The sequence below is a fragment of the Coregonus clupeaformis genome, chromosome 18, assembly GCF_020615455.1.
Source record: "Coregonus clupeaformis isolate EN_2021a chromosome 18, ASM2061545v1, whole genome shotgun sequence".
Classification (NCBI taxonomy): domain Eukaryota; kingdom Metazoa; phylum Chordata; class Actinopteri; order Salmoniformes; family Salmonidae; genus Coregonus; species Coregonus clupeaformis.
The window spans coordinates 32,027,032-32,052,527 of record NC_059209.1 but is presented as its reverse complement, the minus strand read 5'-3'; the positions used below and the strand labels follow the sequence as shown (position 1 = coordinate 32,052,527).

The following is a 25,496-nucleotide window of genomic DNA, read 5'->3' as shown; positions in this document are numbered from 1 at the left end:
CCTTAACCATTAGGAGAAAACATGCACAACAAGCATGGTTCTATTGCTTTGTTGTTCTGTGTGACAGGTCCAGAGTTGAGTACAGCTGGGCCTCCTCCCTCTCCTCTTGCTCCCCACACCAGCAAATTCCCTGCACCTTTGACCCCCTGCCTACTCTCTAAGGCCCCTGCAGTTAGGTAAGTACAATACTTTGCTTATGAGAATCATAGATTGAAGAAGAAACTCCTTATAGCATACAAACGTTAACCACCGTAGGCCTACCACACACCCCTGCAGCCCCCAAGTGTCTCCGTCTTGTCCGATACATTTTTACTCGGTCTCGGATAGTGAGGACTCCTAATTTCTTCAAGAGACCAGCCGAGACTAGCGGAGTAAAAAAACTCATAATGATCAGCTTCCATTCAGTCAACCATAAAAGCGCTTCGCCAGTCCAAATATATACACTCCTTTTTGGAACATTAATATCTTATGAACTATTGAAATCTGTGATTCCAACTTTACTCGTAATATTACTGACCGTTACTTTCATTTTTAAAAATCCTCAAACTTTTTCCGAATTTCCTTGACTTGCTGGTAGTGAAGAGGGGGGGAAATTGTTGTAAAGTTGCGCGCTCACTATTAGTAAAGTGGAGACAGAGTGAAATTGCAACAGTCTTTATATCTATTACAGACATGTTTGCGCAGTGGCGAACCTATTGGATTTAGGCCTTCAGTGTGTGACAGGCTCGTGATGCGGAAAGGACAGCAACCGTAATACTAGCGCACTCAAGTGCACTTTTTGTAAAACACAAAGGGTCAGTGGTGTAGTGGAGGCTATACGCCGGTATACGTCCTATACACACTTTATTTTCAGTGGGCATTGCCTATACACACTTCTTAATCCCTTCTGTTGCGTATCAAAGTAGTGTAGTGGAGGTATACTACTTATTCATGATGTACTGCACGTGAAATATATTAACATGAGCGCAGCACATATAGCCTAGGTTTAGCGGAATATCATCTGCAGGCAGCAAGGGCTGGCAGCAAGAACTGGTTTTGATGGTGCAGCTCACAGAAGAATGACATCGGTAGCTGTTTCAATTTATTATATATACCAGTAAATGCAAACCAAAGTAAAAATGGGTATGCAAACCAGGTATTGAAAAAGTTTGGTCATTAGTCTTGGTTAGTAGGCTATTTGCGATGTGCAATCCAGTCATCATGCGCTGTTTGCATGAACATGTCTAAAGGCTTTCCCAAAAAACTTTCCCAATTAAATGTTGACTGCAATGTAGGCCTACCTGACAGAATGATATAATGCTGATTTGTATCTATTGGGAGAGCATTTGTTTTGCTCAATTGAATTAAAGGGCAACTACATCCTCCAAAAATATATTTTCTAGATTTTTTCCCAGACCTAAAAAATGGTCTCCTGATGTGGTTTAAGCATTGTTGTGGACTTAGAACATCACATTTTTGTTGTTTAAATTTTTTAAAGTGTGATTTTGAGAGTGAAAATCTGAAAAATCTATAGGAAAACAGCATGCGAGCTGCAATAAAAAACACAGTTACACCAGATGATGATCATTTGAAAGTTATTCTTGAATAGGGAGAAGCTAACAAATCAGCAACAACATCCACTACAACAAAAGCTAGCTAGCTAGACCATGGGAAGACTACTGCTTGCTATTGCACAGTGACCTGTTGGCCATTACAAGTCAATGTGATTGGTTGATTCCACTGTCACTCCAAAATGTTGCCCTAATACAGTTGAATGGCAGATGCCTTCTATCAAGTTTCTGATGGCCTAGCCTGTGGCTAACTTAGCAAGCTTGATTTATCTCACGAGAGACCACCAAAGAAAAATACTGATTGGATATTTTTTTCTCTTCAGTTTGAACCTTTTCCTTTCTAACAAAAACAGAAGAGATTAAGTTAGAACATCATTGAAAATAATAATATATACACTACCTTTCAAAAGTTTGGGGTCACTTAGAAATGTCCTTGTTTTTTTCGAAAGAAAAGCAACTTTTTTTGTCCATTAAAATAACATCAAATTGATCAGAAATACAGTGTAGACATTGTTAATGTTGTAAATGGCTATTGTAGCTGGAAACAACTGATTTTTAATGGAATATCTACATAGGCGTACAGAGGCCCATTATCAGCAACCATCAGTCCTGTGTTCCAATGGCACGTTGTATTTGCTAATCCAAGTTTATCATTTTAAAAGGCTAATTGATCATTAGAAAACCCGTTTGCAATTATGTTAGCACAGCTGAAAACTGTTGTGCTGATTAAAGAAGCAAAAAAATGGGCCTTCTTGAGACTAGTTAAGTATCAGCAATTGTGGGTTTGATTACAGGCTCAAAATGGCCAGAAACAAAGAACTTTCTTCTGAAACTCGTCAGTCTATTGTTCTGAGAAATGAAGGCTATTCCATGCGAGAAATTGCCAAGAAACTGAAGATCTCGTACAATGCTGTGTACTACTCCCTTCACAGAACAGCGCAAACTGGCTCTAACCAGAATAGAAAGAGGAGTGGGAGGCCCCGGTGCACAACTGAGCAAGAGGACAAATACATTAGAGTGTCTAGTTTGAGAAACAGATGCCTCACAGGTCCTCAACTGGCAGCTTCATTAAATAGTACACGCAAAACACCAGTCTCAACGTCAACAGTGAAGAGGCGACTCCGGGATGCTGACCTTCTAGGCAGATTTGCAAAGAAAAAGCCATATCTCAGACTGGCCAATAAAAATAAAAGATTAAGATGGGCAAAAGAACACTGGACAGAGGAAGATTGGAAAAAAGTGTAATGGACAGACGAATCGAAGTTTGAGGTGTTCGGATCACAAAGAAGAACATTTGTGAGACAGAGACCAAATGAAAAGATGCTTGGAGGAGTGCTTGATGCCATCTGTCAAGCATGGTGGAGGCAATGTGATGGTCTGGGGATGCTTTGGTGGTGATAAAGTGGGAGTTTTGTACAGGGTAAAATGGATCTTGAAGAAGGAAGGCTATCACTCCATTTTGCAAATCCATGCCATACCCTGTGGACGGCGCTTGATTGGAGTCAATTTCCTCCTACAACAGGACAATGACCCAAAACACAGCTCTAAACTATGCAATAATGTCTAAAATGGAGTGGCCAGCACAGTCACCGGATCTCAACCCTATTGAGCTATTGTGGGAGCAGCTTGACCGTATGGTACGTAAGAAGTGCCCATCAAGCCAATCCAACTTATGGGAGGCGCTTCAGGAAGCATGGGATGAAATCTCTTCAGATTACCTCAACAAATTGATAACTAGAATGCCAAAGGTCTGCAAGGCTGTAATTTCTGCAAATGGAGGATTCTTTGACGAAAGCAAAGTTTGAAGGACACAATTATTATTTCAATTAAAAATAATTATTTCTAACCTTGTCAATGACTACATTTCTGATTCATTTTGCTATATTTCCTATTCAAACTCATTTCATGTATGTTTTCATGGAAAACAAGGACATTTCTAAGTGACCCCAAACTTTCGTTGTTCCCCACTGTCTTTGAGTTAGTAAAAATGTGTAAGTGTCTCTATTTGCCCTCAGAATGTTTTTTTTCACCATTCTGAATGTCTAAAGAATCCATATGTTCTTCTGAAATATGAACACAGAAATACTGGATATTTTGAACTCTTATTATGGTGACGATTTGACAAAATTACAGTCATTGTCTTGAATTGGACTCACATTTTTCTGGTCTCGGACCTCTCTTCCCCCTCCCGGTTTTTGTCTTGACTTGGTCTCCCCCCCCCCCCTTTATATTTTTATATATATTATATATATATTGTGTGTGTGTGTGTGTGTGTGTCTTACATGAATGGTGATCAGAATCCAGGCCGACCAGGAGGAGAGCTATGACGACGTTGGGGTCATGAATCTCCCTGCACCCCTTCCCCCTGGAGGTGCCACTTCCATTCTTACACAACCTATAAGAGTGCTACGGGGCAATGTGAATAATATACAGTGAGGGAAAAAAGTATTTGATCCCCTGCTGATTTTGTACGTTTGCCCACTGACAAAGAAATGATCAGTCTATAATTTTAATGGTAGGTTTATTTGAACAGTGAGAGACAGAATAACAACAACAAAAAATCCAGAAAAACGCATGTAAAATTTTTTATAAATTGATTTGCATTTTAATGAGGGAAATAAGTATTTGACCCCTCTGCAAAATATGACTTAGTACTTGGTGGCAAAACCCTTGTTGGCAATCACAGAGGTCAGACGTTTCTTGTAGTTGGCCACCAGGTTTGCACACATCTCAGGATGGATTTTGTCCCACTCCTCTTTGCAGATCTTCTCCAAGTCATTACATTTTCGAGGCTGACGTTTGGCAACTCGAACCTTCAGCTCCCTCCACAGATTTTCTATGGGATTAAGGTCTGGAGACTGGCTAGGCCACTCCAGGACTTTAATGTGCTTCTTCTTGAGCCACTCCTTTGTTGCCTTGGCCGTGTGTTTTGGGTCATTGTCATGCTGGAATACCCATCCACGACCCATTTTCAATGCCCTGGCTGAGGGAAGGAGATTCTCACCCAAGATTTGACGGTACATGGCGCCGTCCATCGTCCCTTTGATGCGGTGACGTTGTCCTGTCCCCTTAGCAGAAAAACACCCCCAAAGCATAATGTTTCCACCTCCACGTTTGACGGTGGGGATGGTGTTCTTGGGGTCATAGGCAGCATTCCTCCTCCTCCAAACACGGCGAGTTGAGTTGATGCCAAAGAGCTCGATTTTGGTCTCATCTGACCACAACACTTTCACCCAGTTCTCCTCTGAATCATTCAGATGTTCATTGGTAAACTTCAGACGGGCATGTACAGTGGGGAGAACAAGTATTTGATACACTGCCGATTTTGCAGGTTTTCCTACTTACAAAGCATGTAGAGGTCTGTCATTTTTATCATAGGTACACTTCAACTGTGAGAGACGGAATCTAAAACAAAAATCCAGAAAATCACATTGTATGATTTTAAAGTAATTAATTTGCATTTTATTGCATGACATAAGTATTTGATACATCAGAAAAGCAGAACTTAATATTTGGTACAGAAACCTTTGTTTGCAATTACAGAGATCATACGTTTCCTGTAGGTCTTGACCAGGTTTGCACACACTGCAGCAGGGATTTTGGCCCACTCCTCCATACAGACCTTCTCCAGGTCCTTCAGGTTTCGGGGCTGTCGCTGGGCAATACGGACTTTCAGCTCCCTCCAAAGATTTTCTATTGGGTTCAGGTCTGGAGACTGGCTAGGCCACTCCAGGACCTTGAGATGCTTCTTACGGAGCCACTCCTTAGTTGCCCTGGCTGTGTGTTTCAGGTCGTTGTCATGCTGGAAGACCCAGCCACGACCCATCTTCAATGCTCTTACTGAGGGATGGAGGTTGTTGGCCAAGATCTCGCGATACATGGCCCCATCCATCCTCCCCTCAATACGGTGCAGTCGTCCTGTCCCCTTTGCAGAAAAGCATCCCCAAAGAATGATGTTTCCACCTCCATGCTTCAAGGTTGGGATGGTGTTCTTGGGATTGTACTCATCCTTCTTCTTCGTCCAAACACGGCGAGTGGAGTTTTTGTCTCATCAGACCACATGACCTTCTCCCATTCCTCCTCTGGATCATCCAGATGGTCATTGGCAAACTTTAGACGGGCCTGGACATGCGCTGGCTTGAGCAGGGGGACCTTGCGTGCGCTGCAGGATTTTAATCCATGACGGCGTAGTGTGTTACTAATGGTTTTCTTTGAGACTGTGGTCCCAGCTCTCTTCAGGTCATTGACCAGGTCCTGCCGTGTAGTTCTGGGCTGATCCCTCACCTTCCTCATGATCATTGATGCCCTACGAGGTGAGATCTTGCATGGAGCCCCAGACCGAGGGTGATTGACCGTCATCTTGAACTTCTTCCATTTTCTAATAATTGCGCCAACAGTTGTTGCCTTCTCACCAAGCTGCTTGCCTATTGTCCTGTAGCCCATCCCAGCCTTGTGCAGGTCTACAATTGTATCCCTGATGTCCTTACACAGCTCTCTGGTCTTGGCCATTGTGGAGAGGTTGGAGTCTGTTTGATTGAGTGTGTGGACAGGTGTCTTTTATACAGGTAACGAGTTCAAACATGTGCAGTTAATACAGGTAATGAGTGGAGAACAGGAGGGCTTCTTAAAGAAAAACTAACAGGTCTGTGAGAGCCGGAATTCTTACTGTTTGTTAGATGATCAAATACTTATGTCATGCAATAAAATGCAAATTAATTACTTAAAAATCATACAATGTGATTTTCTGGATTTTTGTTTTAGATTCCGCCTCTCACAGTTGAAGTGTACCTATGATAAAAATTACAGACCTCTACATGCTTTGTAAGTAGGAAAACCTGCAAAATCGGCAGTGTATCAAATAGTTGTTGTCCCCACTGTATATGTGCTTTCTTGAGCAGGGGGACCTTTCAGTCCTTCACGGCGTAGTGTGTTACCAATTGTTTTCTTGGTGACTATGGTCCCAGCTGCCTTGAGATCATTGACAAGATCCTCCCGTGTAGTTCTGGGCTGATTTCTCTCCGTTCTCATGATCATTGCAACTCCACGAGGTGAGATCTTGCATGGAGCCCCAGGCCAAGGGAGATTGACAGTTCTTTTGTGTTTCTTTCATTTATGAATAATCGCACCAACTGTTGTCACCTTCTCACCAAGCTGCTTGGAGATGGTCTTGTAGCCCATTCCAGCCATGTGTAGGTCTACAATCTTGTCCCTGACATCCTTGGAGAGCTCTTTGGTCTTGGCCATGGTGGAGAGTTTGGAATCTGATTGATTGATTGCTTCTGTGGACAGGTGTCTTTTATACAGGTAACAAGCTGAGAATAGAATCACTCCTTTTAAGAGTGTGCTCCTAATCTCAGCTCGTTACCTGTATAAAAGACACCTGGGAGCCAGACATCTTTCTGATTGAGAGGGGGTCAAATACTTATTTCCCTCATTAAAATGCAAATCAATTTATAACATTTTTGACATGCGTTTTTCTGGATTTGTTTGTTATTTTTCTATCTCTCACTGTTCAAATAAACCTACCATTAAAATTATAGACTGATCATTTCTTTGTCAGTGGGCAAACGTACAAAATCAGCAGGGGATCAAATACTTTTTTCCCTCACTGTACGTAGCTAGGCCCTAAATCATTTGGTGGAACAAAGATGATTGGTTCAAATTAAGAGATAAAAATGTATTTAATACTCTATGTTGTGCATGTAAGCTACAACATAAAAAATTATGTTAATAATCAACATTTAACTGAAAATGATGAATATGTTTGTTTGGTTTTCATTACAGGACATCCCAACCTGAAAATTGAGGTACAATATCTGATTTGCCTGAAACCGGTAATATGGAGCCTCGAAACAGTACAACTAGTTCAAGTTACTGCACTGTACATAGCATGCATTTAGACAGGGCACATGATTGGTGTTAAAGTGTGTGACATATGTAGCAGTAAAAATAACATGCTAGGAGAAAAGAGGAAGTGGTTAAGAGAGATAACTAGACCCTTGCAGTATGTAGCTTCAGTAAGCCACTTCTGACTGAACATTTGTTTGAATGGTCATTTACATATTTAGATACAGTATGTGTACAGTCCAAATCTCTGCAACAAGCGTAATCTGTCTTTGATAACAATCATTTCTGTTAGTTTGAAGCTTCACTTTAAAGCTTGATTGTAATATTGTATGTCCCATCCTCTAACAGGTGGAGTTGAGTGATGAAGAGATGTATGAAGACTTAGAGGAGAGATGGTGAGAGGGGTCTGAATAGAATGTAAAACGATGTTATAGATAATAGTGACACCTCTGTAGTATTATCGTCTATATGTTTGATTCTCAACCCCAGTATAATTCTTTATCCAACATTTACTCTCTCTCTCTTTCACGACAGGATTGAAAAGGAGGCTAAAGGATCGAAAGAAATGAAAGGACAAGAGAAGAAGAGCGACAAAGAGGAGAAGAGACGACTAGAGCAGGAGAAAAAAATGCAGAAAGCCAGAGAGAAGAAGGAGCAAGAGGCAAAGAAAAAGTACAAGGTACACAGGATACAGGATACAGGATACAGGATACACTGGGGGAAGTATTTAGTCAGCCACCAATTGTGCAAGTTCTCCCACTTAAAAAGATGAGAGAGGCCTGTAATTTTCATCATAGGTACACATCAACTATGACAGACAAAATGAGAAAAGAAAATCCAGAAAATCACATTGTAGGATTTTTTATTAATTTATTTGCAAATTATGGTGGAAAATAAGTATTTGGTCAATAACAAAAGTTTCTCAATACTTTGTTATATACCCTTTGTTGGCAATGACACAGGTCAAACGTTTTCTGTAAGTCTTCACAAGGTTTTCACACACTGTTGCTGGTATTTTGGCCCATTCCTCCATGCAGATCTCCTCTAGAGCAGTGATGTTTTGGGGCTGTCGCTGGGCAACACGGACTTTCAACTCCCTCCAAAGATTTTCTATGGGGTTGAGATCTGGAGACTGGCTAGGCCACTCCAGGAACTTGAAATGCTTCTTACGAAGCCACTCCTTCGTTGCCCGGGTGGTGTGTTTGGGATCATTGTCATGCTGAAAGACCCAGCCACGTTTCATCTTCAATGCCCTTGCTGATGGAAGGAGGTTTTCACTCAAAATCTCACGATACATGGCCCCATTCATTCTTTCCTTTACACGGATCAGTCGTCCTGGTCCCTTTGCAGAAAAACAGCCCCAAAGCATGATGTTTCCACCCCCATGCTTCACAGTAGGTATGGTGTTCTTTGGATGCAACTCAGCATTCTTTGTCCTCCAAACACGACGAGTTGAGTTTTTACCAAAAAGTTCTATTTTGGTTTCATCTGACATTCTCCCAATCCTCTTCTGGATCATCCAAATGCACTCTAGCAAACATCAGACGGGCCTGGACATGTACTGGCTTAAGCAGGGGGACACGTCTGGCACTGCAGGATTTGAGTCCCTGGCGGCGTAGTGTGTTACTGATGGTAGGCTTTGTTACTTTGGTCCCAGCTCTCTGCAGGTCATTCACTAGGTCCCCCCATGTGGTTCTGGGATTTTTGCTCACCGTTCTTGTGATCATTTTGACCCCACGGGGTGAGATCTTGCGTGGAGCCCCAGATCGAGGGAGATTATCAGTGGTCTTGTATGTCTTCCATTTCCTAATAATTGCTCCCACAGTTGATTTCTTCAAACCAAGCTGCTTACCTATTGCAGATTCAGTCTTCCCAGCCTGGTGCAGGTCTACAATTTTGTTTATGTTGTCCTTTGACAGCTCTTTGGTCTTGGCCATAGTGGAGTTTGGAGTGTGACTGTTTGAGGTTGTGGACAGGTGTCTTTTAGACTGATAACAAGTTCAAACAGGTGCCATTAATACAGGTAACGAGTGGAGGACAGAGGAGCCTCTTAAAGAAGAAGTTACAGGTCTGTGAGAGCCAGAAATCTTGCTTGTTTGTAGGTGACCAAATACTTATTTTCCACCATAATTTACAAATAAATTCATTAAAAATCCTACAATGTGATTTTCTGGATTTTATTTTCTCAATTTGTCTGTCATAGTTGACGTGTACCTATGATGAAAATTACAGGCCTCTCTCATCTTTTTAAGTGGGAGAACTTGCACAATTGGTGGCTGACTAAATACTTTTTTTCCCCACTGTATGTATATTTAAGTAATAAGGCCCGAGGGGGTGTGGTATATGGCCAATATACCATGGCTAAGGGCTGTTCTTTATGCACGATGCAACGCGGAGTGCCTGGATACAGCCCTTAGCCGAGGTATATTGGCCATATATCACAAACCCCCGAGGTGCATTATTGCTATTATAAACTGGTTACCAACATAATTAGAGCAGTAAAAATAAATGTATTTTCATACCCGTGGTATATACCACAGCTTTTAGCCAATCAGCATTCAGGGCTCGAACCACCCAGTTTATAAATCTGGATTTATATCTATTACAACCATGTGTAGAGGAGTAACACATATCCCTGTTTGTAGCTCTCAGGGCCGATTCAGGTGATTCACAAAGCCAAGGCTCGGTCGGATTGTAAAGGAGGAAAGACTGACCTGCCACTAACGCAGGGAGAGACTATAGATATCATACGCATCACTGACAACCCAGAAGGACGTTGGCTGGCCAGGAACAATGAGGGAAACTGTAAGTGTATACACATACAGTAAATGCACACATATAAACACACACACACAGCACCCTCTCTCTTCCTGTTCTCACTGCCTCCTCCTCCTTGTTGTGTTGTAGATGGCTATGTAAGGACTGAGTCAGTGGGCATTGACTATGACCTTATAAAGGAGCAGAAGAAAGAACCCCTATCTAACGAGTCTGAGGGAAACCCTGAGGTTTATGATGACGTAGCCATCCAGGACAACGCCTGCAGGTAAAATACAAAAAAGAAGTTAAATGTTAGAGCTTTGAAATGTTGGTTACTTTGTTGTCTATGTGATGTGTCATTGTGACCCGTTGGTGTCTATGCTTCAATAGTCTCACTTTTTTTTCTCCAGTGGGATCAAGGTCCAACAAGGTAAGTCTTATATTGATATTATCTATATTTCATCAGAAATCATAACAGACCAGTAATATAACAAATTACAAAAAACAACTAGACTTCGGCCTAGTATGCAGCGTTCAAAGCATGGCTTGTTCCTCAGCCAGTCGCACAGCAATAACGAGCCTTTTTCCATGCTGTTATTTTCCCTCTTCTCATGACAGCTGAGGATGGTGATATCTATGATGATGTGGACGGATCGACTCAAAACAGGTATATTATGTAATTATGTGGTAATTTTGTGAATATTTGATGCAGCGAGTAGGAATCTTTGTCAACGTAATACAGTTTCTCTCTCACGGGTGTTCCTCATCGTTGCATAGTATTTGACTGACATCTAGTGGTCAGAAGTATTATTGCAAAAGTCATGCTGGAACAGCGTTGCATTGACAGCATTTTGATCCCTTCTTTCCTTTACCTTTATGAATGACCCCTTTACCTTTATGAATGACCCCTTTACCTTTATGAATGACCCCTTTACCTTTATGAATGACCCCTGAAACCTTTATGAATGACCCCTGAAACCTTTATGAATGACCCCTTTACCTTTATGAATGACCCCTGAAAGCTTTATGAATGACCCCTGAAACCTTTATGAATGACCCCTGAAACCTTTATGAATGACCCCTGAAACCTTTATGAATGACCCCTGAAACCTTTCCCATGTATAATCTCAATACAGTGAATACACCATCTGGATCTTTTTGTTCAATAACCGTTTGATCTTCATTCTCAGATTTCCTCCTCAACCACCTCCAGTGTTTATAGAGGGAGGTAATGATATGATCACTTGTTCACTGGGAAAGTAAACAGCAGTCTTCCCAGTTATTTCCCAGTCAAATTATTTCCCAGTATTCTTTAAATAAAATCACCATTCTATTTGTTGTACTGTACAGTGTGTACTCTGTAATAAAGTTAAAGAAGTGTGTTGCTTCATTGGTCTGTCTTTATGTCCATAGACATGATATATGATGACGTGGAGTCCCAGAGCATTCCTACCCCTCCTCTTCTCAACAGGTGAGAAGAGAGTCACAGTGACAGAGTTGGGTCAACAATACTCTCGAATAGTCAGTTCAGACACAAATGAGCTTGAAATCAATACCTAAGTTAAATCATTTTGTGTTTCTCCATTTCAGTCTCCCTCAGCTGACACCTAAGGGAACGCAAGAGGTGATGGACCCCAAGAAGAAAAAGAAGTTTGAGAAAGAGGAAAAGGAATTCAGGAAGAAATTCAAAGTAAGATGTCTAATTGTGACAGGAGAAAACAATGACATAATGTACAGTCGTGGTCAAAAGTTTTGAGAATGACACAAGTATTGGTCTTCAGAAAGTTCACTGCTTCAGTGTTATGAGATATCTTTGTCAGATGTTACTATGGTATGCTGAAGTATAATTACAAGCATTCCATAAGTGTCAAAGGCTTTTATTGACAATTACATTAAGTTTATGCAAATAGTCAATATTTGCTGTGTTGACCCTTCTTTTTCAAGACCTCTGCAATCCGCCCTGGCATACTGTCAATTAACTTCTAGGCCACATCCTGACTAATGGCAGCCCATTCTTGCATAATCAATGCTTGGAGTTTGTCAGAATTTGTGGGGTTTTGTTTTTCCACCCCCCTCTTGAGGATCGACCACAGGTTCTCAATGGGATTAAGGTCTGGGGAGTTTCCTGGCCATGGACCCAAAATGTAGATGTTTTGTTCCCCGAGCCACTTAGTTATCACTTTTGCCTTATGGCAAGGTGCTCCATCATGCTCTCAGGATGCTTTACTGTTGGCATGACACAGGACTGATGGTAGCGCTCACCTTGTCTTCTCCGGACAAGGTGTTTTCCGGATGCCCCAAACAATCGGAAAGGGGATTCATCAGAGAAAATGACTTTACCCCAGTCCTCAGCAGTCCAATCCCTGTACCTTTTGCAGAATTTTATTTTTTTTTTTTTTTATTTCACCTTTATTTAACCAGGTAAGCCAGTTGAGAACAGGTTCTCATTTACAACTGCGACCTGGCCAAGATAAAGCAAAGTAGTGCAATAAAAACAACACAGAGTTACATATGGGGTAAAGAAAAAAAACATAAAGTCAGAAAATACAACAGAAAATATATATACAGTGTGTGCAAATGTAGCAAGTTATGGAGGTAAGGCAATAAATGGGCTATAGTGCAGAATAATTACAATAGTATTAACACTGGAATGCTAGATGTGCAAGAGATTATGTGCAAATAGAGATACTGGGGTGCAAAAGAGCAAATTAAATAACAATATAGGGATGAGGTAGTTGGGTGGGCTAATTTCAGATGGGCTGTGTACAGGTGCAGTGATCGGTAAGGTGCTCTGACAACTGATGCTTAAAGTTATTGGGGGAGATAAGAGTCTCCAGCTTCAGAGATTTTTGCAATTCGTTCCAGTCATTGGCAGCAGAGAACTGGAAGGAATGGCGGCCAAAGGAGGTGTTGGCTTTGGGAATGACCAGTGAGATATACCTGCTGGAGCGCAGACTACGGGTGGGTGCTGCTATGGTGACCAATGAGCTAAGATAGGGCGGGGATTTGCCTAGCAGTGATTTATAGATGGCCTGGAGCCAGTGGGTTTGACGACGAACATGTAGTGAGGACCAGCCAACAAGAGCGTACAGGTCACAGTGGTGGGTAGTGTATGGGGCTTTGGAGACAAAACGGATGGCACTGTGATAGACTACATCCAATTTGCTGAGTAGAGTGTTGGAGGCTATTTTGTAAATGACATCGCCGAAGTCAAGGATCGGTAGGATAGTCAGTTTTACGAGGGCATGTTTGGCAGCATGAGTGAAGGAGGCTTTGTTGCGAAATAGGAAGCCGATTCTAGATTTAACTTTGGATTGGAGATTCTTTATGTGAGTCTGGAAGTTGAGTTTACAGTCTAACCAGACACCTAGATATTTGTAGTTGTCCACATACTCTAGGTCAGACCCGTCGAGAGTGGTGATTCTAGTCGGGTGGGCGGGTGCTAGCAGCGTTCGATTGAAAAGCATGCATTTAGTTTTACTAGTGTTTAAGAGCAGTTGAAGGCTACTGAAGGATTGTTGTATGGCATTGAAGCTCGTTTGGAGGTTTGTTAACACAGTGTCCAATGAAGGGCCAGATGTATACAAAATGGTGTCGTCTGCGTAGAGGTGGATCTGAGAGTCACCAACAGCAAGAGCGACATCATTGATATACACGGAGAAAAGTGTCGGCCCAAGAATTGAACCCTGTGGCACCCCCATAGAGACTGCCATAGGTCCAGACAACAGGCCCTCCGATTTGACACACTGAACTCTATCTGAGAAGTAGTTGGTGAACCAGGCGAGGCAGTCATTTGAGAAACCAAGGCTATTTAGTCTGCCAATAAGAATGCGGTGGTTGACAGAGTCGAAAGCCTTGGCCAGGTCGATGAAGACGGCTGCACAGTACTGTCTATTATCAATCGCGGTTATAATATCGTTTAGGACCTTGAGCGTGGCTGAAGTGCACCCGTGACCAGCTCGGAAACCGGATTGCATAGCGGAGAAGGTACGGTGGTATTCGAAATGGTCGATGATCTGTTTGTTAACTTGGCTTTCGAATACTTTCGAAAGGCAGGGCAGGATGGATATAGGTCTGTAGCAGTTTGGATCTAGAGTGTCACCCCCTTTGAAGAGGGGGATGACCGCGGCAGCTTTCCAATCTCTGGGGATCTCAGACGTTATGAAAGAGAGGTTGAACAGACTAGTAATATCAGTCTGTCCCTGATGTTTTTCCTGGAGAGAAGTGGCTTCTTTGTCACGAGTTACAAAGCCAGAACCCAGAAGCAGACCAGGACAAGGTAAGTTGAAACGAAGGTGAGTGTTTATTTACAAATTCAAGAGTGATGCTGAATAATCCAGGGAACAGAGCGGGCGGCGTTGATTAGTTGTTGGGGGTGCAGTGGTTGATCCAATCATGGCTCGGCAGCCGCCGACCACCAGGCAGGGGTTGGATGAAGGTTCCGGACGAGTGACTGCAGATGGAACAAAACGGAGGTAAGTAAACAACAAACCAACAAGGTGCAAAACAACAAAAACTAACGCTAGAGGCTCTAAGACTGATACTCTGGTAAACCTACTGTTCATGGCTAACGATCCGGCAGGGAATGGATGTTAGGCCAGAGCCTAAGAAGGGTGATGATCAGGACCAGGTGTGCAGATTGCTGATGGGATGCAGGTGCGGAAATCAAGAGAGCTCCCCGGAGCGTTCCAGAACCCTCGGGAAACTGGAGATCCCGAGCAGAAAAACTAGTCCACAGACAGGACCCGACTCAGACTGCCGGGATCGTTACAGTACCCCCCCTCCGGCGAACGCCACCGGGCGGACTCCCGGAGCGCCAGGATGGAGGCGGTAGAAGTCACGGATGAGGTCAGCATCTAGGATCTGTCGCCGCGGAATCCAACTCCTCTCTTCAGGACCATACCCCTCCCAGTCCACGAGATACTGGAAACCCCGGCCCCGCCGTCTGGAATCCATGATGCGTCGCACCGTGTAGGCAGGACCACCTCCGATCATCCGAGGAGGAGGAGGAGGAGGCGGAGGAGGCAACAGAGGACTGAGGAAAACAGGCTTGAGGCAGGAGACATGAAAGGTGGGATGGACTCTGAGCGACCTCGGGAGTTTGAGTCGAACTGCCACCGGATTGATCACCTTCTCCACCACAAACGGACCAATGAACTTCGGTAACAACTTCCTAGACTCAGTCCGTATAGGAAGATCCCGTGTGGCCAACCAGACCCTATCTCCGATGGTGTAGGTGGGAGCGGGGATCCGGCGCCGATTCGCCTGGAGCTGATACCGGTCCGAAACTCTAAGGAGAGCCTTTCTGGCCCGATGCCAGGTCCGGTGGCAACAGCGAATATGGGCCTGAACAGAAGGCACTGAGAGCTCCTTCTCCTGAGAAGGGAACAAGGGAGGTTGGTAGCCATACAGGCACTGGAAGGGAGACATCCCAGTGGCAGATGTAGGGAGAGTATTGTGGGCATACTCAACCCAAGGCAACTGAGAGACCCAGGAGGTGGGGTTGGAAGAGGCCAGGCAGCGTAGCGTGGATTCCATCTTCTGGTTGGCTCTCTCCGCCTGACCATTAGATTGGGGGTGAAAACCAGATGTGAGACTGACTGTAGCTCCAATGGCCAAACAGAAGGACTTCCAGACAGCAGAGGTAAACTGAGGGCCACGGTCGGAAACGATATCACTGGGCAACCCGTGGACCCTGAAAACCTCCCCTAACCAGGATCTCGGACGTCTCCGAGGCAGAGGGAAGCTTGGCAATTGGCACAAAGTGGGCGAACTTGCTGAATCTGTCCACGATAGTCAGAACGACCGTGTTCCCCTCAGAAGCGGGCAACCCAGTGACAAAGTCCAGGGCCAGATGCGACCATGGTCGCCGGGGAATAGGAAGGGGGTGAAGTAGTCCAGAGCTGGGCCGATTGGTACCCTTATTCTGCGCACACACTGGACAGGCAGCAACATAACCCCGAGTATCCTCGGCCATGGCAGGCCACCAAAAACGTCTGCGAAGAAACGCCATCGTCCGAGCCACGCCAGGGTGACAAGCCATCTTGCTGGCGTGGGACCATTTGAGGACCGCAGGACGAACCGACTCAGGCACAAACAACCGACCGGGTGGACCGTTACCGGGACCGGGCTGCGTCCGAAGAGCCGCCATCACCTCCTCCTCAATCTTCCACCTAACAGCTCCCACGACGCAGTTCCGGGGGAGAATTGTCTCGGTCTTGGACCCACTCTCCTCCGTCTTGGAGAACATCCGAGACAAGGCGTCCGCCTTGCCGTTCTTAGATCCAGGTCGGAACGTCAGGGAAAAATTGAATCGTCCGAAAAACAACGACCACCTGGCCTGACGGGAGTTGAGACGTCTAGCCGATTGCACGTAAGCAAGATTCTTGTGGTCAGTCCAGACAACAAACGGTTGCTCCGCCCCCTCCAACCAGTGGCGCCACTCCTCCAAGGCAAGTTTCACCGCGAGAAGCTCCCGGTTACCCACATCATAATTCCTCTCCGCAGGCGAAAGGCGACGAGAGTAGTAGGCGCAGGGATGGAGTTTACTGTCCGTGGAGCATCGCTGCGACAGGATGGCGCCAACTCCCACATCAGACGCGTCCACTTCAACGGCAGAACTGACGGGCCGTGTCCGGTTGAGAGAGAATCGGTGCGTTGGTGAATCGCCTCTTCAAATCCAGAAACGCTCGATCCGCCTCCGGATTCCACTTGAAGCTCCTGATACTGGAAGTCAAGGCAGTTAACGGAGCGGCCACACGGCTGTAATCCCGGATGAATCTGCGGTAGAAATTCGCAAACCCCAAAAATCTCTGGAGCTGCAATCTCGTACCGGGCTGGGCCCATTCCAGAACCGCTCTAACCTTCTCCTGGTCCATCCTAATCTCTCCCCTGGAGATGATGTACCCGAGAAAGGATGTCGTGTGGGCGTGAAACTCGCACTTCTCGGCCTTCACGAACAGGCGATTCTCCAACAATCGCTGCAGAACCTGCCGGACATGCTGGACGTGGTCGGAAGGTTCCTTCGAGAAGATCAGAATGTCATCCAGGTAAACAAACACAAAGAGACCGATCATATCTCTCAGGACGTCGTTCACCATACTCTGGAATACCGCCGGAGCATTGGTCAGTCCAAACGGCATCACCTGATACTCGAAGTGACCCATCGGTGTATTGAAACCCGTCAACCACTCGTCTCCCTCTCTGATCCGGACCATGTGATACGCATTGCGTAGGTCTAGCTTGGTGAACACCGTAGCACCCTGTAAGGAGTCGAAAGGCAGAACTCATCAAGGGCAGGGGATACTTGTTCTTGACCGTGATGTCATTCAAACCCCGATAATCAATACACGGTCGAAGAGAGCCATCCTTCTTACCCACAAAGAAGAATCCTGCCCCCAGGGGTGATGACGAGGGACGAACGAGACCAGCAGCTAGGGACTCCTTGATGTAGGTCTCCAAAGCTTCACGTTCAGGGCGGGAGATACTGTATAACCTTCCCTTGGGGTAGACAGCTCCAGGAAACAGGTTGATGGCACAATCATATGGTCGGTGGGGAGGGAGTGACAGAGCCTTCTGCTTACTGAACACTTCCCCCAAATCGTGATATGTCTCGGGAACCAGGGACAAATCTGGGGGTTTAGCCTCAATCACCTGACTGGGAACCGAATGGGGACAGGCAGTCTTGAGACAGTTAGCATGACAATCAAGGCTCCAACTTCGTTACCTTGCCCGTCACCCAATCGAACGTGGGATTGTGTTCCTTCAGCCAGGGGTATCCAAGGACCAGAGGAACATGGGAAGACGGCAGAATGAAGAATGAAATCATCTCCGAATGATTCCCCGACAACAGCATCTTAACCGGTTCAGTCCTCATCGTGATACGTGCCAGACTACTGCCGTTCAGAGTGGTCGCTTCAATGGCTTCCGGCAATTGCTCCTTGGAAAGCCCCAGCTGTTCCACCAACTCGGCATCAAGAAAGCTTCCATCGGCACCTGAATCGATAAAGCGTTAATCGCTAAGCTCTGATTCCTGTTCACAAGGGTAGCCGGAAAACGGGGTCTGACAGAGGTACTGAGAGGTTGAAACTGGCTCGCTAAAAGTCCTCCCAACTTTAGCGAGCCGGGCAGTTTGACGACCGCCGGGAACAAGTGGAGATGTAATGTCCCGAGCTACCACAGTAGAGGCAGCAGTTGGTCTTACGTCTATGTTGACGCTCCTCCTTGGTTAACCCGTGCCGTCCCACTTGCATGGGTTCAGAATCGGGAGAGAGGACCTCTCCACTAATCCTTTGTGGTGGAGAATGATCGACGTGTTCTGGTCCACCACCCGACCCGACTGGGAACTGAGAAGCTGATCGATTGGACGGATCGTTCTGTCACGAGTTACAAAGCCAGAACCCAGAAGCAGACCAGGACAAGGTAAGTTGAAACGAAGGTGAGTGTTTATTTACAAATTCAAGAGTGATGCTGAATAATCCAGGGAACAGAGCGGGCGGCGTTGATTAGTTGTTGGGGGTGCAGTGGTTGATCCAATCATGGCTCGGCAGCCGCCGACCACCAGGCAGGGGTTGGATGAAGGTTCCGGACGAGTGACTGCAGATGGAACAAAACGGAGGTAAGTAAACAACAAACCAACAAGGTGCAAAACAACAAAAACTAACGCTAGAGGCTCTAAGACTGATACTCTGGTAAACCTACTGTTCATGGCTAACGATCCGGCAGGGAATGGATGTTAGGCCAGAGCCTAAGAAGGGTGATGATCAGGACCAGGTGTGCAGATTGCTGATGGGATGCAGGTGCGGAAATCAAGAGAGCTCCCCGGAGCGTTCCAGAACCCTCGGGAAACTGGAGATCCCGAGCAGAAAAACTAGTCCACAGACAGGACCCGACTCAGACTGCCGGGATCGTTACATTCTTTGCTGCCCTTCTTGACACTAGGCCATCCTCCAAAAGTATTCGCCTCACACCTGCCTGCTGCTATTCCTGAGCAAGCTCTGCACTGGTGGTGCCCCGATCCGGCAGCTGAATCAACTTTAGGAGACGGTCCTGGCTCTTGCTGGACTTTCTTGGGCGCCCTGACACCGCCTTCACAACAATTGAACCTCTCTCCTTGAAGTTCTTGATGATCCGATAAATGGTTGATTTAGGTGCAATCTTACTAGCAGCAATATCCTTTCACTAGGTCCCCCCGTGTGGTTCTGGGATTTTTGCTCACCGTTCTTGTGATCATTTTGACCCCACGGGGTGAGATCTTGCGTGGAGCCCCAGATCGAGGGAGATTATCAGTGGTCTTGTATGTCTTCCATTTCCTAATAATTGCTCCCACAGTTGATTTCTTCAAACCAAGCTGCTTACCTATTGCAGATTCAGTCTTCCCAGCCTGGTGCAGGTCTACAATTTTGTTTCTGTTGTCCTTTGACAGCTCTTTGGTCTTGGCCATAGTGGAGTTTGGAGTGTGACTGTTTGAGGTTGTGGACAGGTGTCTTTTAGACTGATAACAAGTTCAAACAGGTGCCATTAATACAGGTAACGAGTGGAGGACAGAGGAGCCTCTTAAAGAAGAAGTTACAGGTCTGTGAGAGCCAGAAATCTTGCTTGTTTGTAGGTGACCAAATACTTATTTTCCACCATAATTTACAAATAAATTCATAAAAAATCCTACAATGTGATTTTCTGGATTTTATTTTCTCAATTTGTCTATCATAGTTGACGTGTACCTATGATGAAAATTACAGGCCTCTCTCATCTTTTTAAGTGGGAGAACTTGCACAATTGGTGGCTGACTAAATACTTTTTTCCCCCACTGTATGTATATTTAAGTAATAAGGCCCGAGGGGGTGTGGTATATGGCCAATATACCATGGCTAAGGGCTGTTCTTTATGCACGATGCAACGCGGAGTGCCTGGATACAGCCCTTAGCCATGGTATATTAGCCATATATCACAAACCCCCGAGGTGCCTTATTGCTATTATAAACTGGTTACCAACATAATTAGAGCAGTAAAAATAAATGTATTTTCATACCCGTGGTATATACCACAGCTTTTAGCCAATCAGCATTCAGGGCTCGAACCAACAGTTTATTAATCTGGATTTATATCTATTACAACCATGTGTAGAGGAGTAACACATATCCCTGTTTGTAGCTCTCTGGGCCGATTCAGGTGATTCACAAAGCCAAGGCTCGGTCGGATTGTAAAGGAGGAAAGACTGACCTGCCACTAACGCAGGGAGAGACTATAGATATCATACGCATCACTGACAACCCAGAAGGACGTTGGCTGGCCAGGAACAATGAGGGAAACTGTAAGTGTATACACATACAGTAAATGCACACATATAAACACACACACACAGCACCCTCTCTCTTCCTGTTCTCACTGCCTCCTCCTCCTTGTTGTGTTGTAGATGGCTATGTAAGGACTGAGTCAGTGGGCATTGACTATGACCTTATAAAGGAGCAGAAGAAAGAACCCCTATCTAACGAGTCTGAGGGAAACCCTGAGGTTTATGATGACGTAGCCATCCAGGACAACGCCTGCAGGTAAAATACAAAAAAGAAGTTAAATGTTAGAGCTTTGAAATGTTGGTTACTTTGTTGTCTATGTGATGTGTCATTGTGACCCGTTGGTGTCTATGCTTCAATAGTCTCACTTTTTTTTTCTCCAGTGGGATCAAGGTCCAACAAGGTAAGTCTTATATTGATATTATCTATATTTCATCAGAAATCATAACAGACCAGTAATATAACAAATTACAAAAAACAACTAGACTTCGGCCTAGTATGCAGCGTTCAAAGCATGGCTTGTTCCTCAGCCAGTCGCATAGCAATAACGAGCCTTTTTCCATGCTGTTATTTTCCCTCTTCTCATGACAGCTGAGGATGGTGATATCTATGATGATGTGGACGGATCGACTCAAAACAGGTATATTATGTAATTATGTGGTAATTTTGTGAATATTTGATGCAGCGAGTAGGAATCTTTGTCAACGTAATACAGTTTCTCTCTCACGGGTGTTCCTCATCGTTGCATAGTATTTGACTGACATCTAGTGGTCAGAAGTATTATTGCAAAAGTCATGCTGGAACAGCGTTGCATTGACAGCATTTTGATCCCTTCTTTCCGTTACCTTTACCTTTATGAATGACCCCTTTACCTTTATGAATGACCCCTTTACCTTTATGAATGACCCCTGAAACCTTTATGAATGACCCCTTTACCTTTATGAATGACCCCTGAAACCTTTATGAATGACCCCTGAAACCTTTATGAATGACCCCTGAAACCTTTATGAATGACCCCTGAAACCTTTCCCATGTATAATCTCAATACAGTGAATACACCATCTGGATCTTTTTGTTCAATAACCATTTGATCTTCATTCTCAGATTTCCTCCTCAACCACCTCCAGTGTTTATAGAGGGAGGTAATGATATGATCACTTGTTCACTGGGAAAGTAAACAGCAGTCTTCCCAGTTATTTCCCAGTCAAATTATTTCCCAGTATTCTTTAAATAAAATCACCATTCTATTTGTTGTACTGTACAGTGTGTACTGTGTAATCAAGTTAAAGAAGTGTGTTGCTTCATTGGTCTGTCTTTATGTCCATAGACATGATATATGATGACGTGGAGTCCCAGAGCATTCCTACCCCTCCTCTTCTCAACAGGTGAGAAGAGAGTCACAGTGACAGAGTTGGGTCAACAATACTCTCGAATAGTCAGTTCAGACACAAATGAGCTTGAAATCAATACCTAAGTTAAATCATTTTGTGTTTCTCCATTTCAGTCTCCCTCAGCTGACACCTAAGGGAACGCAAGAGGTGATGGACCCCAAGAAGAAAAAGAAGTTTGAGAAAGAGGAAAAGGAATTCAGGAAGAAATTCAAAGTAGGATGTCTAATTGTGACAGGAGAAAACATAATGACATAATGTACAGTCGTGGTCAAAAGTTTTGAGAATGACACAAATATTGGTCTTCACAAAGTTCACTGCTTCAGTGTTATGAGATATCTTTGTCAGATGTTACTATGGTATGCTGAAGTATAATTACAAGCATTCCATAAGTGTCAAAGACTTTTATTGACAATTACATTAAGTTTATGCAAAGAGTCAATATTTGCAGTGTTGACCCTTCTTTTTCAAGACCTCTGCAATCCGCCCTGGCATGCTGTCAATTAACTTCTAGGCCACATCCTGACTAATGGCAGCCCATTCTTGCATAATCAATGCTTGGAGTTTGTCAGAATTTGTGGGGTTTTGTTTTTCCACCCGCCTCTTGAGGATCGACCACAAGTTCTCAATGGGATTAAGGTCTGGGGAGTTTCCTGGCCATGGACCCAAAATGTAGATGTTTTGTTCCCCGAGCCACTTAGTTATCACTTTTGCCTTATGGCAAGGTGCTCCATCATGCTCTCAGGATGCTTTACTGTTGGCATGACACAGGACTGATGGTAGCGCTCACCTTGTCTTCTCCGGACAAGGTGTTTTCCGGATGCACCAAACAATCGGAAAGGGGATTCATCAGAGAAAATGACTTTACCCCAGTCCTCAGCAGTCCAATCCCTGTACCTTTTGCAGAATATCAGTCTGTCCCTGATGTTTTTCCTGGAGAGAAGTGGCTTCTTTGCTGCCCTTCTTGACACTAGGCCATCCTCCAAAAGTCTTCGCCTCACTGTGCGTGCAGATGCACTCACACCTGCCTGCTGCTATTCCTGAGCAAGCTCTGCAATGGTGGTGCCCCGATCCGGCAGCTGAATCAACTTTAGGAGACGGTCCTGGCTCTTGCTGGACTATCTTGGGCGCCCTGACGCCTTCTTCACAACAATTGAACCTCTCTCCTTGAAGTTCTTAATGATCCGATAAATGGTCGATTTAGGTGCAATCTTACTAGCAGCAATATCCTTGCCTGTGAAGCCCTTTTTGTCACGGTTAACTAAGCCAGAACCCAGAAGCAGACCAGGACACGGTACGTGAGACAAAGGTGAGTGTTTATTTATAGAGTCCGAGTGAAGCTGAATAATCCAGGGAACAGAGCGGGTGGCGTGGATGGGTTGTTGAGGGTGCAGTGGTTGGTCCGGTACTGGCTCGGCAGCCGCCGACCATCAGGCAGAGGTTGGGTGAAGGTTCCGGGTGAGAGACTGCAGACAGAACAAAACGGAGGTGAGTACACAGCAAATCAACAAGGTGCAAAACAACAAAACTAACGCTAGAACTCAAAGGCTGATACGCTGACAAACATACTGTTCATGGCTAACGATCCGGCAGGAACTGGATGTTGGGCCAGAGCCTAAGAAGGGTGATGATCAGGACCAGGTGTGCAGATTGCTGATGGGATGCAGGTGCGGAAAACCAGAGCGCTCCCCGGAGCGTTCCCGAACCCTCGGGAAACTGGAGAATACGAGCAGGAACACTAGTCACCAGACAGGACCCGACTCAGACAGCCGGGATCGTCACAGTACCCCCCCTCCGACGAACGCCACCGGGCGGACTTCCCGGAGCGCCAGGATGGAGGCGGTAGAAGTCACTGATGAGGTCTGCGTCTAGGACCTGTCGCCGCGGAATCCAACTCCTCTCTTCAGGGCCATACCCCTCCCAGTCCACGAGATACTGGAAACCCCGGCCCCGCCGTCTGGAATCCATGATGCGACGCACCGTGTAGGCAGGACCACCTCCGATCATCCGAGGAGGAGGAGGAGGAGGCGGAGGAGGCAACAGAGGACTGAGGAAGACAGGCTTGAGGCAGGAGACATGAAAGGTGGGATGGACTCTGAGCGTCCTCGGTAGTTTGAGTCGAACTGCCACTGGATTGATCACCTTCTCCACCACAAACGGACCAATGAACTTCGGCAACAACTTCCTAGACTCAGTCCGTAACGGAAGATCCCGTGTGGCCAACCAAACCCTATCTCCGATGGTATAGGTGGGAGCGGGAATCCGGCGACGATTCGCCTGGAGCTGATACCGGTCCGAAACTCTAAGGAGTGCCTTTCTGGCCCGATGCCAGGTCCGGTGGCAACGCCGAATATGGGCCTGAACAGAAGGCACTGAGAGCTCCTTCTCCTGAGAAGGAAACAGGGGAGGTTGGTAGCCATACAGGCACTGGAAGGGAGACATCCCAGTGGCAGATGTAAGAAGAGTATTGTGGGCATACTCAACCCAAGGCAACTGAGAGACCCAGGAGGTGGGGTTGGAAGAGACCAGACAGCGTAGCGTTGATTCCATCTTCTGGTTGGCTCTCTCCGCCTGACCATTGGATTGGGGGTGAAAACCAGATGTGAGACTGACCGTAGCTCCAATGGCCAAACAGAAGGACTTCCAGACAGCAGAGGTAAACTGAGGGCCACGGTCGGAAACGATATCACTGGGCAAACCGTGGACCCTGAAAACCTCCCTAACCAGGATCTCGGACGTCTCCGAGGCAGAGGGAAGCTTGGCAATTGGCACAAAGTGGGCGAACTTGCTGAATCTGTCCACGATAGTCAGAACGACCGTGTTCCCCTCAGAAGCGGGCAACCCCGTGACGAAGTCCAGGGCCAGATGCGACCATGGTCGCCGGGGAATAGGAAGGGGGTGAAGTAGTCCAGAGCTGGGCCGATTGGTACTCTTATTCTGCGCACACACTGGACAGGCAGCAACAAAACCCCGAGTATCCTCGGCCATGGCAGGCCACCAAAAACGTCTGCGAAGAAACGCCATAGTCCGAGCCACGCCAGGGTGACAAGCCATCTTGCTGGCGTGGGACCATTTGAGGACAGCAGGACGAACCGACTCAGGCACAAACAACCGACCGGGTGGACCGTTACCGGGACCGGGCTGAGTCCGAAGGGCCGCCAGCACCTCCTCCTCAATCTTCCACATAACTGCTCCCACGACGCAGTTCCGGGGGAGGATTGTCTCGGTCTTGGACCCACTCTCCTCCGTCTTGGAGAACATCCGGGACAAGGCGTCCGCCTTGCCGTTCTTAGATCCAGGTCGGAACGTCAGGGCAAACTTGAATCGTCCGAAAAACAACGCCCACCTGGCCTGGACGGGAGTTGAGACGTTTAGCCGATTGCACGTAAGCAAGATTCTTGTGGTCCGTCCAGACCATAAACGGTTGCTCCGCCCCTCCAACCAGTGGCGCCACTCCTCCAAGGCAAGTTTCACCGCGAGAAGCTCCCGGTTACCCACATCGTAATTCCTCTCCGCAGGCGAAAGGCGACGAGAGTAGTAGGCGCAGGGATGGAGTTTACTGTCCGTGGAGCATCGCTGCGACAGGATGGCGCCAACTCCCACATCAGACGCGTCCACTTCAACGACGAACTGACGGGCCGTGTCCGGTTGAGAGAGAATCGGTG

General features: G+C 45.8%; 1 protein-coding gene across 2 annotated transcripts in view; it reads left to right on the top strand.

Moving 5' to 3' along the window:
• LOC121581859 (FYN-binding protein 1) overlaps nt 1-25,496 on the top strand; it is a 34,653-nt gene that overhangs the window by 4,390 nt on the left and 4,767 nt on the right. For both annotated transcript variants that reach the window (XM_041897239.1, XM_045227007.1), the window contains 19 exons: nt 68-176; nt 3,848-3,921; nt 7,335-7,357; nt 7,746-7,792; nt 7,932-8,076; nt 10,043-10,202; nt 10,305-10,440; nt 10,565-10,584; nt 10,773-10,821; nt 11,345-11,382; nt 11,568-11,625; nt 11,745-11,844; nt 20,304-20,463; nt 20,566-20,701; nt 20,827-20,846; nt 21,035-21,083; nt 21,548-21,585; nt 21,771-21,828; nt 21,948-22,047. In XM_041897239.1, coding sequence (XP_041753173.1) covers nt 68-176; nt 3,848-3,921; nt 7,335-7,357; nt 7,746-7,792; nt 7,932-8,076; nt 10,043-10,202; nt 10,305-10,440; nt 10,565-10,584; nt 10,773-10,821; nt 11,345-11,382; nt 11,568-11,625; nt 11,745-11,844; nt 20,304-20,463; nt 20,566-20,701; nt 20,827-20,846; nt 21,035-21,083; nt 21,548-21,585; nt 21,771-21,828; nt 21,948-22,047 — 1,520 coding nt within the window. The remainder of the gene's footprint in view (nt 1-67; nt 177-3,847; nt 3,922-7,334; nt 7,358-7,745; nt 7,793-7,931; nt 8,077-10,042; nt 10,203-10,304; nt 10,441-10,564; nt 10,585-10,772; nt 10,822-11,344; nt 11,383-11,567; nt 11,626-11,744; nt 11,845-20,303; nt 20,464-20,565; nt 20,702-20,826; nt 20,847-21,034; nt 21,084-21,547; nt 21,586-21,770; nt 21,829-21,947; nt 22,048-25,496) is intronic.